Source organism: Palaemon carinicauda, chromosome 21 (genome assembly GCF_036898095.1).
Source record: "Palaemon carinicauda isolate YSFRI2023 chromosome 21, ASM3689809v2, whole genome shotgun sequence".
Classification (NCBI taxonomy): Eukaryota; Metazoa; Arthropoda; class Malacostraca; order Decapoda; family Palaemonidae; genus Palaemon; species Palaemon carinicauda.
In genome coordinates this window covers 111,921,931-111,943,680 of record NC_090745.1, presented here as the reverse complement: position 1 = coordinate 111,943,680, position 21,750 = coordinate 111,921,931, and the positions used below count along the sequence as shown (strand labels likewise).

At 39.2% G+C, this 21,750-nt stretch overlaps 1 protein-coding gene across 3 annotated transcripts in view; it reads left to right on the top strand.

Moving 5' to 3' along the window:
* LOC137615408 (choline transporter-like 1) overlaps window positions 1–21,750 on the top strand; it is a 92,628-nt gene that overhangs the window by 48,017 nt on the left and 22,861 nt on the right. For all 3 annotated transcript variants that reach the window (XM_068345275.1, XM_068345276.1, XM_068345274.1), the window contains exons 6-12: window positions 531–694; window positions 1,258–1,347; window positions 3,023–3,162; window positions 5,447–5,633; window positions 5,894–5,962; window positions 17,236–17,389; window positions 17,582–17,728. In XM_068345275.1, the coding sequence (XP_068201376.1) occupies window positions 531–694; window positions 1,258–1,347; window positions 3,023–3,162; window positions 5,447–5,633; window positions 5,894–5,962; window positions 17,236–17,389; window positions 17,582–17,728 (951 nt within the window). The remainder of the gene's footprint in view (window positions 1–530; window positions 695–1,257; window positions 1,348–3,022; window positions 3,163–5,446; window positions 5,634–5,893; window positions 5,963–17,235; window positions 17,390–17,581; window positions 17,729–21,750) is intronic.

Genomic DNA, 21,750 nt, shown 5'->3' with positions numbered 1-21,750 from the left:
AGTAATCCCATGTAAAAGTTTCAGCCAGTTGAAAAGGCGACTTTCACCCTCCTAAGGATGAGTCTCCTATGTAAAGAATGAGGGTTTGTATTTGTGTAGGAACAAATGACAAATTATAAGTACTTTGCATTTTTCTCAACTGTGCAAACCTGAGTTCTTTACCCAAATTTACCTGCCAACGTTCTATGTGCAATCAAAGTGGTTTATCAGTGAGCTAGGCCGGAGGGGTGGTTGCCGGTGCTTCCCCCCTTCCAACTGGTAACGTAGTCGGTTGTTGACACCTCGTTAAAAGTTTTAGCAGCTGTGTTCCAACTTTTCTAAATATCATACTCCTATGTAAAGAACTCAAGTTTGTTTAGTTGCAAAATAAACAAATTACTTCCAAATTTGTCATTTTAACCGAGTATAATTCAACCTTTTGTGTCTTTCATAGAATGAAGCTGTAAATAAAGTTTATTCTCGTATTATAATTATACTATCGTGCATTTGGTATGTGCCATTTTAATTTGTTTCTATTTTGATCTTTGCAGTGAACCAGTTCTAAATAGATGTGTTCCTGTGAAGGGAGTAGGCCTTACTGGGTTGATATATGACCTTTATGGTTATCTAAACTCACTTGACATTCTGGAGCAGGTGCTGGCAGACCTCTATGCTTCTTGGCACTTGATCTTCATGTTTATTTTCATAACTCTTGGTAAGTAGAACTTGTTTTTGCATGAAAGAGTTCTTTGGGAGTTATACATAATGTATTTTTTTTTCTTTCCTTTGGTGTTGTATATGATAAGATTCCGTGAGTTTGCAGGTTAGCTTATTCATTCCAACTTTGCTGTCATTAAGGGTGTTATCTGATCCCGCTGTATCAAGGTACCACTTAAATCAAATTCTATCTCCTTGAATGTGGATGCAATCTTGAAATTCATGTCAGTTTCACAATTTGAGCTCATATTCTGGGTTTAGAGAGCTTTCCTTGAAAACCTGTCTTAGAAAATGTGTAAAATAATTCTTTGTACTAATCTAATTACCAAGCTTTAATGAATTGCTTCTTCTGTCTTCTGGACTAAAACATTGGCTAGCCTGAGATTCTTGATCAACCCTGCTAAATGTTTGAACCATTATTTTACTTAATTTTAATTACCTAACTAAGCCTAAATTTGTCAGTTCATGATTGTAGTTCATAAATTTTTTTCCTCAAACTGTAGGCTATATGTATTATGATTACAGTACAGTATTGCATTTAACCAAATTGTTTTTTGTTAGGTCTGTCCTGCTTTGTGATGATGTGTTTGCATTACATGGCAACTGTAGTGTCATATGCCATCATTATTTCGGTCTCCATCGTCGCTTGCGGTATGTATTAGTTCTTACTTTTAATGTTTTCATATAATAGAAAAATTTTTTTCTTATGCGGATACAAACTTCCGAGTCATTTAAATGGGGTTACTCCTAAGTTGATTTTCTTCTGCCAGACAACAAAAAAAGAACACAGGTTTCAATTGTAACTAAAAAAGGTTACTTAGCAACTCCAAGCTTTGCAGCATTCTATACTACTGTGATACAAGCTCCAGTCTACTCCTGGTCGTTGTACCATTGAGAGGTCTCCCCTCTTCTTATCAACTATCACGACTTCACTTCTCCACACTGAATTACCCTTATACATTATTGCTTGTGCTTTTACTATCACTTGCGCTTGTTATGTCTAGTGTCATGCGGACCTGCCCCGACCATGATGGTCCCCCTTGTGGCACCTTCATAAGTTGGGTTGAGGTCAGTCTGTATCCTCTTTGCCCTTCAGTCTGTGGCAAACATTGAGCTCTGTACGTGATTGGTGCAAGTCAAGAGGTTTTTCTGCTATCAATTCCCCTCTGAACATGATCCTAAAGTTCTTTTATTTCCCTAGTTGTAACTATCAAGGGTTGTAAATCTATGATGGTTTCAGTACTACGACACTGATTTAGATCTTACCAACTTTGCAGTCATTAAAGGTGTTATCTGATCCTACTATATCAAGGACCCACTGAAATCAAATTCCATCTCCTTAAATTTGGATGCAGTCTTGAAATTCCTGTCAGTTCCACAGTTTGAGCCCAAAGTCTGGGTTTAGAGAGCTCTCCTTGAAAACCTTCTTTTAGGTAGCCCCTACATCAGCTAAGCAGGTTAGCAAATTGAAGGGTGTGTCCTGTAATATGGGCTTTGTTGAGGAGTAAGTCTTTCTTTGTTACCAATTGCCAAGATTGACTGCAAATGTAATTTTCATTTATTCACTTGATGCTAGGGTAAAAAAAATATTCAGATGTCTATGCCTAGTTTGGGTCTCTAAGAAATATCTAAAAGATTAGCTGCTTAAGTTAATTCCATAAATCACTCTTGCAAACTTTTAAGAGATATTTCTCACTCTCTGTCAACAAATGCTATGTCCTATCTCATGAGGGGCTTAATCATACCTCAAAGTTAACATGCATGACATTATAGGTATGGTTACATCTATAAATTTCATGATTTTTTCTTTTTGCTGCAGGCATATGGAGGTACTGTATAATTTTCTTGAAAGAAGTTCATCTAATTTCAAGTTCATACCCAACATTCATTTGTTTCTTTTTTCCCTTCTTCCCTCATCTAATGAGGAGGAAACAATTATGAGTAGTAGTGACGAAGTATGGAAGGACTGGCCTTTCAAACCCACTATTAATCCTCTTAATATGTTTGTTTGTCAACCAAGTTATTCATTTTAAAGCTAGTTGTAGAGTAAATGTTGGGTAGTATTGATATAATGAATTTTATTTAAGAAATTCCACTTTTGTTATTTTCAAATTATATCACAGTTGATTGATTTAGTATATGCTACAATAGATATTAGTACTTATATTTTTTTCATTTAAATCTCATTTTATTTTTTCAATACAGTATATGGATATAATCTAGTAAGTTACATTTATGAATGAACATGAAATGTTTCTGTGGAATTGTAAATAGTATTCATGGTTTTGAACGTAATTTTTATAGTGTTTTTTTTTTTCTCCTATAGCTATTACAGTTCTTTTGTGGTGGAGCTACGCCAGTGTGCATCTTCAGCTCAACAGTCTGTCCGATTTTGAAATTCTTGAGGAGAGCGTTCGTAATGAAAGAGCTCTTTTGGTTTATGCCATTATATCAACAGTTATGACAGTAAGTATTATTTATACTAAAAAAATCTTTACCAATTATTGGCATTGAGGAGAGGAATTCTTCTTTGTTCAAATATGAAAAAAAAAGGGTCTAAAGATTAAATTAATTTGTAATGTACTGTAAATCCAAAACTAATATTGCCCATTTTGTTTTTTATTAAATATTTCTTAACAAATCTGTCCATATGAAACAAATTTTTCGGGAATCTTGGTGCACAGGAATATAGACTGATCCATCTTTCAAGTCAGTTATTTCAAGAAAATAATCTCTATGGTTTGAAGATTGAATTTTCTTTGTTCATGGAAGGAGCTTATTGATTTAATGGACGGAGATTGATGGTGATGTGTCAGTCTCCTTTCATTAGCCATCTGATGATCTGGTGATGCACCATTCATGCAGCTATGTCGAAAATGTATTTGTCTTTTCAATGTAATTTTCAGTTTCTTTCTATCTTTATTCCTTTGTTGGTTATGCTACAAAACGGCAACCTAAGTACGTTGACACATGAAGTCATTGTTCATGGTAAAAATGTTTGCTAGTCATGAGCCTGACAGTGGGGATCACCTCAGGGTTAAGAACAATAAAAAGGCTGTTAAAAAGCAAATATTGTTGACTTGCTCAATTGCTGGTTTCTCCATTATTAATCTTAGATTTTTGTCCATTTTTTTAAATTTACTGATGAAAGCTTTCAAGGCTAAGATAGTCCAGTTCTAACCTAAAATTTAAGGTTGCAAGCTTCTCACATTTAAATGTGGTCTGTTGATGAGATTGTTAGTTCTTCTTCCTCAAAAGGAAGACTTCTGACTATTTTGTCAAAGTCTCATCAGTGCAAAAGGTTTATGGGATAGAGTGGCAAGGGATCTTGTGGAGAGACATTTTTGGTGTACAAAAAATCTCCTCTTAGTTGGTAATGGAAATTACCTAGAATATCTCCCATGAAAGAACTTCACAGGTTTCTCATTGTACCCTTGGTGCCATCAAATAAATCCAGCGGACCTAGTTACTATCAGTCGATTTACAGAAGTGGCTATTTAAGTCTTTCTCCTCCTCTAGCATAGCCACACAATGAACGGTAAGATTATGCCAACATTCCTGTCCATTGCAAGCTGAACACAAAACATTAGGATCTTTGTCTATTCTTGTTATATACCCATTACTAGATTTACCTGGTAAGCCTTGTACTTAATGTTTACTCTTATTGCCTTCTACTGTCTTGGATTAGAGTTCTCTTGCTTGAGGGTACACTTGGCCATGCTGTTCTATTTTATTTCTCTTCCTCTTGATGTTTTTAAGGTTTTATAGTTTATATATGAAAGTTCTAATTTAATGTTACTGTTCTTAGTATATTTTATTTTGATTGTTTTACTTTTCCTATTGTTTTTTTTATTTCCTTGTTTCCTTTATTTCCTTGTTTCCTTTCCTCACTGGGCTATTTTTCCCTGTTGGAGCCCTTGGGCATATAGCATCTTGCTTTTCCAATTAGGGTTATAGCTTAGCTTGTAATGATAATAATAAGCTATTAATAAAGTTGCATCTAGTTTTGATTCTGAGAGGGAAAAAATTAAAGATTGCTCAAAGGAAGGAGAGTCATATGGTTTAAAATATTTGGTGCTTGTGACTTGAAGAAACTCAACCACTAAAGCAAGCCAGTTAAGGTAAAGTCATCAATAAAGCTAAGAAAAATATTTAAGTTGGTCTGGTGAAAGGTATTAAAAGTAAGTGAATATGAAAAGTTAATCTTTTATGAACCCATCGTGACGACTGTCGGAAAACGTGTACTTGAAGCACAAATAAACAAAGAATGAGCTGGTTTAACATCCGAGGCAGGCACACGATTCACTTGTCTGAACTGGTGTTGGGTCTATTTCAGAAGTTACCTGGGAATTTTTTTTTTTTTTTTTTTTTTTTTTTTTTTTTTTTTTTTTTTTTTTTTTTTTTTTTTTTTTTTTTTCTTCAAAAAAAGGTAGAAAATGTAAGGCATAATTTTGTTATTGGTGTTATTACCATTGTATTTTCAATCTGTACACTATACACAAGTAGAATTGTTTGTATTAATGGAATCAAGGTTTTTAGAAATTATGTATGTTATATAGTTAAGAAGAAATTTTACTCTACATTTTGAATTTTGTTTATTTGTTGGAAATGTGGAAATAGTCTTAGTGGTATGATGTCTGTCAATTAATATAAGATGTTAAAAGAATTTTGCTGTCATTCTGTAATATAATTGTAGTTGTCAGTTTTATCTTTTGTTTGCCATGAATTAAATGTTATATTTTCCCAACAGGTGGCACTGATTGCATTGGTCGTTTATGTCCGTCCTCACATTGCCATGGTGTCAGAATTGTTCAGGCATGCTGGTGGATGCCTAGTTCATCATCCTGGACTTCTGCTACAGCCTGTGATAACTTTTTGTGCACTCTTAGCATTTTTCTTGCTATGGGTGTGGGTTATGGTGTCTCTAGCTACTGCAAGTAAGCAGTCCAATTTTTCCATGATTTCTTGGAGTTATTTCATTTTATTTTAAAAATTTTATGTCTTATTTTGTAATCGTTTCTTGGATTTAGAAGGTGAGACAGTTTCCAATGTAGGCTGTAGATCAATAGTTCCACCATATGGCTTGAATGTATAATTGATTGTTTCAAGTTGTTACAGTGGAAATTTTATCCCAATTTTCTTGGAAGTTTGATAAGTAAATTTTTCTTAATCTTGAAGTTTATCTTTTATTTTACAGAGCACATGCGTAGTATCAACCTAGAGTCGGCTATTGACAGGTCGACTTCCAATGTGACATCTTTAGAAGGTAGACGTAATTGATGCTTAGATGCATTGTTTTTCTTTCTTATTTTTATGTTGGTAGTTTATATATCGTCACCCTCATAAACTAACTGCCTTAGTCATTTTCTCCACTTGTTGGGAAATAAAAAAAACCTTCTCATTTCCTAATTCTTTATATCATTGTATTGAGCTTCAATTAACAAATTCTTCTGCTAAGAATTTGTGAATTGAAACTCAAGACAATGACATAAAGAATTAGGAAATGAGAAGGGTTTTTTTTTGAGTTCCCAACAAGTGGAGAAAATGACTTAGGCAATTAGTTTATGAGGGTGACGATATGCGAGACTGTCTCTTTTTAGGCAGAAAAATTTGTGTATCATAATTTTTAATTTGAATGTAAGCATTTAATTATTTATTATTATTTAAGCTATTAATTACTTTTCAAACTGTTATTAGCTGTATTTATTTTATAAGGCTAATCATTTAGATTGTTTTGTATAATGAATAGCCAGTTCATTAGTATGAAATATTTTTTTGTTTCAAAATATTTATCATATTTATGATGGAATATAATGTTAATGTATTTTACTTTTGAAACAAATTATTCCTTTATTTATTTCTATGAACCTTCCCTGATGTTCATATTGCTTATTTTCTAGCAGCTCTGTTTATCAACATAAACCCTTAAATTTGAAAATAATTTCTTGTTTTCTTTCCTATCGATAGACACATGCTTTTAGGAATGCTGGGAGACAGGCAGTTAATGCTAAGAAGCAAAGCAGTAACATGTCAGAGGTTCTTTCTTATTTAAGTCTCTCATCGCTTTGGTTTAACATACACCTTCCAGATTGTGATAAGTTTTAGTGCATTTTAAGTTGTCTTCCTGTGGATTTGTTAATTACACCACTGGGATAATTCTGTGATTGAAGTAACTGTTGCGATTTGTGTAAATGCCTCACTGTTCCTCTCTTGGAAAAGTATTTTTCAAATTCAAAGCACAGATGAATCTTACTTCAAGTTCAATAGGAAATTCAGAGAAGAGTAGGCTAGTTGTTAATAACAGGGATAATGGTGATTTCACATGCCAGAACTGTTCTCTAATACTCACTTAACCAGAAAAGTTTTGGTAGTGATAAGCTTAACTTATTTAGCTTCATTAGTTAATTCTGAGAACACCGTAGGATCTTCACTTAAAGGTAGTAATTCTGATCTTACCTGCCTGGTTGCTAACCTTAACCTAACTCCTCAGGATGGGTCTAGTGATAATATTGTTCCATTAGGTAAAGACTAAATGTTCACTGCATCTTAGAGTCAAGATCCTCTCACAGAACCTCGAATTCTTATATAGAGCTTTTTGCTGCTAAACCTTTTAATTCCCGCATTCTTTGTCGCCATTTTACGCAACTAAATTATGTGGTAGAAGAGTTGATAATCTGGATCCTAATATCCCTTCACTTGCTAAAGTATGATACAATATCGTATGATTCCTTTAGGTCTTTAAGGTTGTTGATGAAGTTTCAGCTAAAGTTGATCAGTTGCATTATGTTTAGGCTGGCAGTGTGCTTTGTTCACTTGCAAACTTGGCCACTAGCTCGTTGGTTAATGCAAATACTAGTACTTTTACTGCCAAAAGTCTTACTAAAAAATGTGCAACAGCTCCTGTACCAGTTGTAAAACATACAAACATACACCTATCAAAACATTTCCTTCGCCACAACGAAGTTGGTAAAGGTAACAAACAGGAAAGTAAGTAATGTCTCGGTTTATCCTTCTGTGTAAGAAGATAAGGATGAATAAAACACAGAGGAACACCGCGAATGTGATGAAATATCTCCCTTTAAAAACTTGCATAACCTTATTACTGAAATATACCCTAATAAGTTGCTCAGGGTAAGGTCTGACGTTGCTTTTTCTTCCAAGTACAGTTCTGTATTCTTAGGCAGCTACTTCCAAGACTATACCGCTGAGTTTCCTCTTACATTGTTGATAGAATCATAAATTGTCTCAATTACAAAGAAAGGCTAGTAGTGTTTGTTCTCATGTAGTCTTTCAACCTTCTGCACCTCAAAGATGTTGTGACTTGTATAAGACTAATCATTTATCTGCTCTTCTCGATTTCAATTTAATTTCCTGCTTTGATCCCGTCATTACTGGAATAAACAAAAATCTTCAAATGCAGGGTTTGCAAGCTGGTTTACTAAAGTAACTTTGTTTGTGAGTAATAAAGTAGTGGAAGTGTTCTTGTAATACTTTCCTTTATAGATTCTATCATACTGTAGCAGTTATTACTAGTGTTATGGAAGCTAAATTTAAAGACCTACAGGATTTGGATATAATTTTGGATTATCTGACCTGATTTTGTTATATTGTTTCAGAAGGGTCTTCCAAGGCTGTATCAGCATTTGTGTATTTTTTTTTATTAGGAAAAGAGAGGAGGTATGTGCTTCAGTGATGGCAACATTCATCAATTTATTCCTCTGTTGCAGGGTCGGTTGTAGATGTAGAAAAAATTGATAAAAAACTCCTTAGGTGGCGACCAGAAGTCAAACGGATGCTTTGATGTCTTTTTCTGAAATGCCAACAGCTTCAACTGCCTTAGAGTTGTTGCCAAGGTGTTCCTTTCATACCAGTGATAGTCAGGATTCCTTTCTAGTAGATGTTTCCGGAGAATTCCGGTAGGAGGAAGAATTCCCATTATCATATTTGGAACCCTTCATCCCTGTCTATATTATTATTATTATTATTATTATTATTATTATTTTTTAAATATTTAACTTAGCCGGTGAATATATAATAGCTGACGCTCCGGCGGCTCGACAGAAAAACACAAAAACTCGCGAGCGATCGCTATGAAGGTTGCGGGTGTGCCCACCAGCGCCAACTATCGGCCAGATACCGCATATGCATGTAAACAGCTCCAATTCTTCTCTGTCGGTCTGATCGACAAGACGTACCATTACTCGCTGTTAACCTGGAGTTTTTCAACAGTCTTGGTGAAGTACTTCATTTTGGTTTGATCTTTCGCAGTGCAGGTGTTTTATCTTCAACTTAAACTCTTGAACTCTTTTTTGGACAGATTTAATTGTTGATGACTTTGGATTGTTTTTTGGACTTTCTTTGACTTTTTCAAAATGCCTGACCCTTCTCCAATTCCTAGATTTCGAAAGTGTAATGCTAGGGATTGTAATAAGCGTCTTCCAAAGGCCTCTCTCGACCCACATACTGTGTGTTCTAATTGTCGGGGTAAAACCTGTCAATTAGGAGATCGGTGTGAGGAGTGCGTGGGCCTTTCGGAATTCGATTGGCTTGAGTTTGACAAGTATTCTCGTAAGCTAGAGAGAGATAGGGTGAGGAGAAGTTCCTCTAGATCGTTAGAATTTTCCTCCTCCCATGCCCCTGAACCTAATCCTTCCCCTGTAGTAGTTGTGCCTGAACCCTCTACTAGCACTCAGGAACCATCAATGCGGGATATGTTACGTGCCATTCATGCTTTGGGCGAGAGAGTTGAGTCGTTAGCTACAGACCGTAATCAACTCATGGCGGACGTAAAAGTGTTAAAGTGTCAGAGTGCCACATTGGAAAATCGTGGGAAAGTGATTAGTGCGCAAAGTGTTATCAGTGTTGCGACCGAGGGTTCGTCTGTTCGTGCCTGTCGTTCGCCTAGTCCGAGACCTCTTGCAAGCTCCCAAACCCCAGGGAGAAGTAATGTCGTAGGACATATGGGTTCGAGAGGCTTTAATCAGCGAACAGACGTTCCCTCTATGGTTTCAGGCGTGTCTCATCAAGACCGCCCCTACCATAAGACGAGCGAGACGGTTTTCTCCTCATCATCCGAAGGTTTCTCGCGTAAGAAACCGTGGAGCAAGGTTTCGAGGCCCTTAAAGCGAAAGTCAGTCCCTTCAGGACAGGTCCAGCGTCCTGGTTGTAGCCATTGGGACAGCTCTGACCCTGTGCAGTCATCGGAAGACTGCTCGCCGCCTAAACAGAAGCGTAACACAGGCTGCGAGAGTCTTGGTGTAGGCAATGTTTTGCAGTCGCAGACGTTACCCTCGTCTCTTACCGCACCCATTCCCGTTGATCCTAAATGGGTTGTACTGCAAGACATGCAGAATAAGCTTGCCTCTCTTATGGAGGTCTATTCTGCTGAAAAGGTTCACGATGATCCTCGCCGCTTAGCTGATCGAGATCCTGGCCGTCAGCCGCCCAAACGAGCCTTTGCTCGTCCTGTTGACGTTGTTGACGTTGGCGTTACAAAGTCACGTCAGTCACGTTTTGTAGAGCCTCACTCGATGCAGTCCAGTGTTGACTTTCAGCCGCATGTGGATGTTCAGCCGCTGCCGAATGCTCTTGTTGACGTTCAGGACGTTCGCCAACCAGCGAAGTTGACTTGTTTTGACGCTGAGCGTCAAGCACCGCAGTCAAGAGTTGTTTTGACTGCTCAGTCCAGGCAGTCAAGGCAGTCTCGAGTTGACGTCGAGCGTCCTCCCGCTCCTGTTGTTGTTGACAGTCAGGCTGTTAAGCAGTTACATGACATAGCGTCCTGGACTGCTACTGATGCACCGGTGCGTGTGGACTCTGCTTGTCAAGCATTGCCACCAAGGCAGGTCTCGCCTTTGCTTGTAACTCAGCAGTTATCGGACGAAGCTCCTTCAGATGAGGACGTTGCTGATCCTCATCCTGATGATAATCCTTCAGATGTAGATGAACCTAAGACTGTTCCTCCTTCGATGGACTTTAAGAAGATCATGTTGATTTTCAAGGATCTTTTTCCAAATCACTTTGTTGCTGTTGCTCCTCGTTCGCCACCGTCTGAGTTTGCTCTAGGCTTACCTGCTACCAAGCCAGCCTTTACTAAGCTAGTGCTTTCTCGCTCTTCCAAGAGGGCTTTACGTCTTCTAGGCGACTGGTTGGATACCAGGAGGAGTTTGGGGAAGACGGCCTTTGCCTTCCCTCCTTCTAAGCTTGCTTCTAGATCGAGCGTCTGGTATGACACGGGAGAAGTTCTCGGCTTGGGAGTCCCTGCCTCTGCCCAGGGTGACTTCTCAAGCCTCGTAGACTCTCCCCGTCGCCTGGCCATGAGACGCTCGAAGATTTGTTGGTCTTCCTCGGACCTTGACCATCTGCTTAAAGGCGTATACAGGGCCTTTGAAGTGTTTAACTTTCTTGACTGGTCATTAGGAGCTTTAAGTAGGAAGATCTCGTCTGCCGACCAAGATGTTTCCTTACTTATCATGTCCTGTATGGATAAAGCCATCCGCGATGGCTCCAATGAGCTCGCCTCCACCTTTACGTCGGGAGTCTTAAAGAAGCGAGAAACCCTTTGCTCTTTCCTTTCGGCAGGAGTTACTCCCTGTCAGAGATCGGAACTGCTCTTTGCTCCCTTATCAGCGTCCTTGTTTCCGCAACAGCTGGTTAAGGATATAGCTGCTTCGCTTGTGCAGAAGGACACCCATGACCTGATGGCGTCCTCTGCTCGCAAAGGGGCTCCTTCTGCATCCTTTGCTGTGAGACCCAGGATCGAGACTCAGGCATCTAGATTTATCCCGCCCTTTCGTGGCAGAGCTCCCAGCAGGGGAAGCTCTCGTGCCGAGGGAAAGAGAGGTAAGAAGAGAGGAGCCAAGTCCTCCCGTGGCAGAGTCTGACTGCCCACAGCCTCAGACAGCGGTAGGTGCCAGATTGAAGAGCTTCTGGCAGGCCTGGGAGAAGAGGGGTGCAGACCAAGAGTCTGTTCTGTTGCTCAGAGAGGGGTACAAAATACCGTTTGTACGCAAACCTCCTCTAGTGACAACTCCCATAGACCTCTCTCCCAGGTACCGAGAGGAGTCAAAGAGACAAGTCCTAAACCAAGAAGTGTCTCTGTTGCTAGAGAAGGGAGCGGTGGTGAAAGTCTCGGACCTTCAATCACCGGGGTTTTACAACCGTCTCTTCCTAGTCCCAAAGAATACATGAGGTTGGAGACCGGTGCTAGACGTCAGTGCGCTCAACGTTTTTGTTACAAAAACAAAATTCACGATGGAGACCACGAAGTCCGTCTTAGCAGCGGTCAGAGAGGGAGACTGGATGGTCTCTCTCGACCTACGAGATGCGTTACTTCCACTTTCCTATGCACCCGGATTCCCAACAGTTTCTGAGGTTTGTTTAAAGGAATGTGGTATACCAGTTTCGAGCCTTGTGCTTTGGCCTCAGTCCTGCTCCTCTCGTGTTTACGAGGCTCATGAGGAATGTGGCAAAATTCCTCCATCTATCGGGAATCCGAGCCTCCCTGTACTTGGACGACTGGCTTCTCAGAGCATCGTCCAGTCATCGCTGTCTGCAGGATCTACATTGGACGTTGGGTCTGGCCAAGGAATTGGGACTTTTGGTCAACCTAGAAAAGTCCCAGCTGATTCCATCCCAGACTATTCTATATTTGGGGATGGAGATTCGCAGTCCAGTTTTTCGAGCTTTTCCGTCTGCCACCCGAATAGAACAAGCCCTGCTCAAAGTCCAACTAATGCTGAAAAGAGAACGTTGTTCAGTCAGGAGTTGGATAAGTCTCGTAGGGACTCTCTCATCCCTGGAGCAGTTTGTCTCGCTAGGGAGACTACACCTTCGGCCTCTCCAGTTCCATCTAGCCTCTCACTGGAACAAGGACAAGACGTTAGAGACGGTATCAATCCCAGTCTCCGAACCAGTAAAGGCATGCCTGAAATGGTGGGACAGCAATATCAGTCTGAGAGAGGGACTATCCCTAGCAGTCAAGAACCCAAACCACGTGTTGTTCTCAGACGCGTCGGATTTGGGTTGGGGTGCGACCCTGGACGGTCAGGAATGCTCGGGTCTGTGGACCTCAAGTCAGAAGAGCATGCACATCAACGGCAAGGAGCTATTAGCAGTCCACTTGGCCTTGATAAAATTCGAAAGCCTTCTTCGAAACAAAGTGGTAGAGGTCAACTCAGACAACACCACAGCTTTGGCGTACATCTCCAAGCAAGGAGGCACACACTCCCTCACGCTGTACGAGATCGCAAGGGACCTTCTCATTTGGTCAAGAAATCGAGGCATCTCCCTGTTGACGAGATTCATCCAGGGGGACTTGAACGTCTTGGCAGACTGTCTCAGTCGGAGGGGTCAGGTGATACCCACGGAATGGACCCTCCACAAGGACGTGTGCAAGAGTCTTTGGGCGACTTGGGGTCAACCCACCATAGACCTCTTTGCCACCTCGTTGACCAAGAGGTTACCAATCTATTGCTCACCAGACCCAGATCCAGAAGCAATCCACATAGACGCGTTTCTACTGGATTGGTCTCATCTGGACTTATATGCATTCCCACCATTCAAGATAGTCAACAAGGTACTGCAGAAGTTCGCCTCTCACGAAGGGACAAGGTTGACGTTGGTTGCTCCCCTCTGGCCCGCGAGAGAGTGGTTCACCGAGGTACTTCAATGGCTGGTAGACATTCCAAGAAGTCTTCCTCTAAGGGTAGATCTCTTACGTCAGCCCCACGTAAAGAATGTTCATCAAAGCCTCCCCGCGCTTCGTCTGACTGCCTTCAGACTATCGAGAGACTCTCAAGAGCTCGAGGCTTTTCGAAGGAGGCAGCCAGTGCGATTGCGAGAGCTAGGAGAGCTTCTACCATCAGAGTATACCAGTCGAAGTGGGAAGTCTTTCGAGACTGGTGCAAGTCAGCATCTGTGTCCTCTTCCAGTACCTCTGTAGCCCAAATCGCAGATTTTCTTTTACATCTGAGAAATGTTCGCTCCCTCTCAGCTCCCACGATTAAGGGCTACAGGAGCATGTTGGCTTTGGTCTTTCGTCATAGAGGCTTAGATCTTTCCAACAATAAAGATCTCCAAGATCTCCTTAAGTCTTTCGAGACCTTTAAGGAACGTCGTTTGGCAACTCCTGGATGGAACTTAGACGTGGTCCTAAGGTTCCTCATGTCAGACAGGTTTGAGCCATTACATTCAGCCTCCCTGAAGGATCTCACCCTCAAGACGCTTTTCCTAGTGTGCTTGGCTTTGGCTAAAAGGGTCAGTGAAATTCATGCCTTCAGTAAGAACATCGGCTTTTCTATGGAAAAAGCCACATGTTCACTTCAACTTGGTTTCCTGGCCAAAAATGAACTGCCTTCTCGTCCTTGGCCTAAGTCCTTTGATATACCTTGCCTGTCAGAGATCGTAGGCAACGAACTTGAAAGAGTGCTGTGTCCAGTTAGAGCTCTTAAGTTCTACTTAGCTCGTACTAAGTCCTTACGAGGTGGATCTGAGGCATTATGGTGCTCAGTTAAGAAACCATCATTGCCTATGTCAAAGAATGCTTTGTCATATTTTATCAGATTTTTAATACGAGAGGCTCAGTCTCACTTGAATGAAAAAGACCGATGCTTGCTTAAGGTTAAGACGCACGAAGTAAGAGCTATAGCAACTTCCGTGGCCTTTAAGCAAAATAGATCTCTGCAAAGTATTATGGACGCGACCTTTTGGAGAAGCAAGTCGGTATTCGTGTCATTTTACTTAAAAGATGTCCAGACTCTTTACGAGGACTGCTACACACTGGGTCCATTCGTTGCAGCGAGTGCAGTAGTGGGTGAGGGTTCTACCACTACATTACCTTAATTCCAATATCCTTTTAATCTGTCTCTTGAAATGTTTTAATCTTGTTTTTGGGTTGTACGGAAGGCTAAGAAGCCTTTCGCATCCTTTTTGATTTGGCGGGTGGTCAAATGTCATTCCTTGAGAGCGCCCAGATTAGGGGTTTGATGAGGTCCTGTTGTATGGGTTGCAGCCCTTGATACTTCAGCTCCTGGGAGTCTTTCAGCATCCTAAGAGGATCGCTGGGCTTCGTGAGGAAGACAGACTAACAAGGCAGAGTAATCGTCTAAGTCAACTTCCTTACCAGGTACCTATATATATTTGGGTTTTGTTATGATATAACTGTCAAAAACTCTAAGCATATACGCTGTAAACTTAATTAACTCTGGTCTCTACCCACCACCATGGGTGTGAATCAGCTATTATATATTCACCGGCTAAGTTAAATATTTAAAAATGATATTTTAATTATAAAATAAATTTTTGAATATACTTACCCGGTGAATATATAAATTAAAGGCCCCCCCTTCCTCCCCGATAGAGACCCAGCGGGATGAGAAGAATTGGAGCTGTTTACATGCATATGCGGTATCTGGCCGATAGTTGGCGCTGGTGGGCACACCCGCAACCTTCATAGCGATCGCTCGCGAGTTTTTGTGTTTTTCTGTCGAGCCGCCGGAGCGTCAGCTATTATATATTCACCGGGTAAGTATATTCAAAAATTTATTTTATAATTAAAATATCATATTATTACTATTATTAATAATAATTGCTAAGCTACAACCCTAGTTGGAAAAGCAGAATGCTATAAGCCCAAGGACTTCAACAGGGAAAAATAGCCCAATGAGGAAAGGAAACAAGGAAAAATAAAATATCTTATGAACAGTAACATTAAAATGAATATCTCCTATATAAACTATCAAAACTTAAACAAAACAAGAGGAAAAGAAATAAGATAGAACTGAGTGCCCGAGTGTACCCTCAAGCAAGAGAACTCTAACCCAAGACAGTGGAAGACCATGGTACAGAGGCTATGGCACTACCCAAGACTAGAGAACAATGGTTTGATTTTGGAGTGTCCTCCTAGAAGAGCTACTTACCATAGCTAAAGAGTCCCTTCTACCCTTACCAAGAGGAAAGATGCCCCTGAACAATTACAGTGCAGTAACCCCTTGGGCGAAGAAGAAATGTTTGGTAATCTCAGTGTTGTCAGGTGTAAGAGGACAGAGGAGAATATGTAAAGAATAGGCCAGACTATTCGGTGTGTGTGTTTGTGTGTGTGTGAGTAGGCAAAGGGAAAATGAACCGTAACGAGAGAGAAGGATCCAATGTATTACTGTCTGGCCAGTCAAAGGACCCCATAACTCTCTAGCGCTAGTATCTCAACGGATGGCTGGTGCCCTTGCCAAAGAATGTTACTGAATTCCCCTAGCAGTAAATCCTTCCTTGAACAAGGAGCTATTTCCTTATCCATGTTATCTTACAGATACAGTAAAGGGTCAGATTTTGCAATAAGAAATTGTGAACCTTCTAGAGATATATGAGAGTAGAGGTCTTAAATCCTGCTATGAGGTTTTACAACAGGTTATTCTTCTTCTTTCCTACCATTATCCTTACATTAAGGGATCAGTTGCTTACTGCACCTTCTCCAGTGCCTTCTATCAAAGGCATCCTCTTCCACCAAACCTCTTCCCTCCATATCCTTCACCTTATATTTCCATTCAATTATCTGCCTCCCTATTGATCTTCGCCCCCTAACAGGTTCCTCCCAAACCTACCTCACTCCCTTCCCACCATCCATCCTCAATATTCTTATCTTTATTCTCTTAAGCTTTGCTTCCTCTTTTCATCTTAGAGCCTAAGTTTGCAATCCATACATTAACACTGGTCTTATTACTTTTCTATAGGTCTTGACATTTAGCTTGATTGACATTTTCTTATCACATAGCACTCTTGTTACTTCCCTCCATTTCCCCCAGACTGCTTTTATTCTATTCTTAACTTCAGCCTCACGTTCTCCCTCCTGACTTATAATAGATCCCAAGTATATGAATTATTTCACCTGTTTTATAACCGTGCAGAGCTATCCTGTCTATACCTTCCTTACTACTCTCTAAAGCTTGTCTTATCCACATTTGCTCTCAAATCATCCTGCTCCAAAATTTCTTGCCATTTTATAACTTTTCTGAAAGTCTTCCTCAAATATCTCAAATATTTTTAGAAAACAATTTGGAATCCTGTATTTTAAACTATATTGATATGGTTTGTTACCATTAATGTAGACCAGTTGAGCAGAATTTTTATTATTTTATACCCTACTGTTTTAAAATTCTTTAGATGACCTATCTCTTCCTTTACTCTATCAGAGTGTGGGAGTTAGCAATATGAACATCAGGGGAGGTTCATATTCTATACTCACCTGATGTTCATACATATGGCCACCATCCTCCCCATTGACTTGTGATCTCAAGAGGATAAAGAATAGTTTTGACTTCAGGACTGAAATAATGAAAAACCTCTAGCACGTCACTGCTTTATATCATGTCATTATCCGTTAGTGTCTCATTACTTTACCGGTCATGTTTCTATTTAAAGGAAAAAAAACAAAATTTTTACGATTTTAGGGGTAAATGTTGATAAACTGAGCCTATAGAGAAGAAGCAATATGAACATCAAGTGATTATAGAATTAGAAATGTTTACATAAAAATTCTATTTGCAGCTCCCTCTCTTCTTCTGTTGGAGTATGTTGATCCCACCTGGGTGCGTTCTCTTTGGTGGGTGTGGGTAGTTGGACTTATATGGGTGGCAGAATTCATCCTTGCCTGTCAGCAGATGATAATTGCTTCTGCAGTTTCTACTTGGTATTTTTCAAGGTTTGACACTCATTTATTTTTATGACTTAGCAGTGTTTATATCATTTATATATTGCCAGTTTGTTGGTATTTATGCCTTTTCTTGCAATATTTTTCCATATGTGGTTTAAGGTGAAAAAGTTTCTATTGAGTAGAATTTCTTATTGTGTTTCAAATGTTATATTTTTTTATCATTCATTTATTTTGTAATAGACAAGAAGGCCGTGGGAAAGTCAAGCATCCCGTCTGGTGGTCCTGGCAGACTCTTCTTTCATATCATATTGGAACAGTTGCAAAGGGATCCTTTCTCATTACTGTTTGTAAGCTTCCACGACTAATCATCCAATGGACAACTAAAAGGTATGTATTGCAATCATATACAACCTCCCAAAGGGAGGTTAGTATCTCACTAGAGTTATTAAAGGCTTTTATCGGGATTTATTAGGTCCCAAGTTGCATTTTTATCTTTTCATACCTTCCTAAGTACTTCCCTTCTTTTCCAATTTTCATACAGTACTCCCATTTCTGCTGTCCAATGTCTACAACTTTTCCTTTCCTCCAAGCTTTCATGAAGATTCTGTTTTATTGAATTGGAATTTGCTTAGTTATATTTGATCATAATTATGAGAGGTACAGACAGCAAGCCATTTCAGTCATAACACTGAAGCACATTAGATTAAGTTTTGTGAAGTTATTCAGATAAGGGTGTTCTTTACTAAATTTATTTCTTCACTGAATTGGAGAAGTAAGTAGATAACCCTGCTTTGGCATTATTTTATACCACTTGGAGGTATTAGGTTAGTAAAGATATTTTATTGGGTATTGTTTAATGTTTAACCCTTTTACTAAGAAGCTATTGTGGATTCATGAAGCAAAACTTAATTTTTCTACTTTAAGGTTATGTAAATTTTTATTTTGTGATTAACAATTGTTAGAGGTCTTCCTCGACAAAATAATATATAGAATATTTATCAAAAGTAAAAATATTATGTATGTCTAGCACAGTAATGCTCAAAGTTTACGCAACAGGATTCTTTTTGTATCATCCAAAATTTTGGATGGAACTTAGTGTAATATTGTAGTAGGCAAGTACTGTAGTGCTGTAATCAAATTTTTCACTGTCACACAATAAGGTAATTTTGTGAATTCCCTGTTAAAATTATTTTCCCCATTAATGGGAAGATGAATATTACGCATAGCCATTATTCGAAAAATATTGGAAATTATTTTAGTATTGGATAATTTTGTATTACGTTACCGTCATTGCTCATTCAAAAGCATAGCAAATGTTAGCAGTGCTGCCAATGACAGTTTACATATGTAGGTTCTTGAATGATAATAAGTAGACTTGTAAATTAAAAGAGAATTGTTTGGTTGCCTATTTCTGACATAAAATTGATTCGTAGGCCTCCTAGCTTATATAACTATTCTTAGGCTAATGAGATGTAAATTAGCTTATTGGTGGATTAATTTTCTAGATTACTTATCAATTTAGACAAAAAAAAAAATCTCAAATCTTTGACATGTTGAAATTATAATAAGATAATTATATATTGAAATACTTTTAAGAACTGAAATGAAAGCTTATGTATTCACCTGTTTAAGTATGTTTTAGGATAGAATGGAAAAATATCTTACCCAGTAAGGTAATAAAAAGGGAATTACTAAATCATGCTGCTCAACATCATGAGAAACTTGGTATTAAAGATGGTTCCAAATCGGCAGTGGGAGTTGGAAGTACAGTTGTGGTGGAGGATATTGTTATTAGAAAGAAATCTTGTTCAGGATTTACTGCTGAGCTGTATGCAATAATTCTCGCAGTCTGACATTTTTAAAAATGGTTATCAAAAAAGTTTTTATACAATTTTTACGGATTCCAATAGTGTTTTACTCTCACTTAAGAGAATTATGCCATTCCATCATGTAGTAAAAGAGTTGCAGGACTGGTTAGTACTTTTGCAGTCAAGGAAGAATATCACTGTTCGCATCCGTAGGTCCCTGCCCACATTGGGGTGGATGGAAATGAACGAGTAAATAAGGTAGCTAAGGAAACTTCAGGGTTACTTAAGCCATCCCCCAAAAGTATTCCACATCCTTAAAAGTAAAATACATTTTCACTGTAAACATAAGTGGCAGGCTCGATGGTCTGAACTGACCACCAATACAACATTGAAACAAGTCACCCTTCAGTGGGTAAATAGTCATCGTGTAATTCTACAAGTAGAAGAGATAACATCAGTTTAACCAGGCTGTGTATTGGCCATACACATGCAGCCCACAAAGTTCAATGAAGAGTGGAGAAGGGAGACAGGCCCCTCTTTGTAATACCTGTCAAGTGGCAATTGATATTAAACATATTGTAGATTGTCTGTATCCTGTTTTTAATTTTCAGAGAACACATTCACTCCATGACAAACCTTCAAGAGATACACTGGGGGAAAATTGTGATGCCCTGAACTTGAAAAAATTTATGCCAAGTGTTGGGTTATATCACAAGCTTTAATTAATTTTATTAATTTATTTATTTAACCTTTTTAGTCCCTTCTTATTTCACATTTAGATGTTATTGTACAAAAGTGGAGGGATTGGTTTTATAGGTTGAAATTATATAAAATGGTGTGAGTGTACAGGTATGGTTGATTAATTTGTATTATATAGAGCTGAATGGCCTTTGATGCCGCAGTACTTGGCTAGAGGCCTAAATTTTATAATCCTATCCCTATGCAAAACTAGTCTTTTAACTTTGTTAAAAAGATATTATTTTAAAATCTTGATTTATTTAATACAATAACTTCCTGTGTAAGAATGTATTATTGTTCATAGGAGTATGAAAACCTGTCATCCTTTAAATAGGGATATTTTCTAAGTGCAAGCTGGAATGGTTGTTAAATTTGTTAACAAGGTACAGTAATTAACAGGTGATGAGCATTGGCGAGAAGCCCCGCCCCTTCACCTTTCGGAAGATCATCTTAGTTTCGGCCAAAATAAGTAAAGATGTGCTGTTGTGCCCTTAATTGAACTTTTTCATTTTTTTTTTTTTTTTTAAGAAGTGAATGCTGGCTGTTGATTGCATTTGTAATGGATATGAAGTAAGAGATTTGTACTTGCCAGGGAAAGGGTGTACGTTGCGACCATTTTATGTACAAACCAACTGTAGATCCATACACAGCACTTCTTGAAGGGGGCATGATTGTTCACTGCCATCCTCATGTGCCTAGTGTAGGTCATGGCCTCCTGTGCAGTTACAGGCATATGCCTTGTGGGGAAGGAAGAAAGATAAGCCTTCTATGCGGTCCATCTCAGCAACACCCAAGAAGACACTAAAGAAGTTTTGTTTTTTCCATCTCCTCATTGAGTGCTTCTGCTACCAGCACCTCTGCTCATATGCACCTGGTTCTGTCTCCAGGAAGTATGCGTCGGACCCAAGGAGCCTTTTGATCTACATTGGTGGTCTTTCAGATTCTGGTGACGTGTGGGGTTTCCCCCATTTTTCGCTGCAATTCAAGGAGTTTGAGGCAGGTGTCGTACTCTTTCACCCCTGAGTGTATTGCTAAGACTCAAAATCCATCATTACCTAATTCTAGGGTCATATCTTTTCAAATTTTGAGTCTTAGGGAAGTAACCAATGATCTTGATCGGCTAGTGTTGTGTCCTGCGAGGGCATTAACACTCTATCTCAACACATAAGTAGAGTTCATCCCCATTTAAAACATCTTTTGTTAGCACTGGGAGGAATAAAAAGTAAGCAACTAAGAATACCATCGCTGAATGGATCAGAAAAGTCATTGACCAAGCAGTCGATGGAAAAATTGAATGAGCAGCCAATCTACTTCCTTCCATAAAGGGACTCAGCCCAAAACTTACAATGTCAGGGGCATAAGAACATCCTTGGCATTTAGGAAGACCCTTTCAGTGATGCAGGTTTTACAATCGGGCATCTGGAAATGCCATGCTACGCTCACAGCCCACAACCTGCAGGACTTGACCCACAGGTCTCTAGACATAACCTCTCTAGGACCTGTCGTAGCTACTTAGCTACCTTAGCTCCTTTCACAAGACCATTAGGAGCTGATTGAGGACAGGTTATGTATCAGTTCGGAGTCAGTGTTAAAAATGATTGTCCTTTTCTTTTTTTTCACCTTCCCCTCTCGTGGGACACAGTATCCAACACCCTGTCAGCTGGATTCAATCTGTCTGTAGGTAAGCCCCATGAAGTTATTTTTATTATTAGCTAAGCTACAACCCTAGTTGGAAGAGCAAAATCCTGTAATCCCAAGACCTTGTGAGGAGGATTGTGGATTGTCTGGGTAACCCATTTTTATGTACTGTACAGTATATACAGTACTCTATTACAAGCCTGTTGCTTATCATTGCCTGTAACA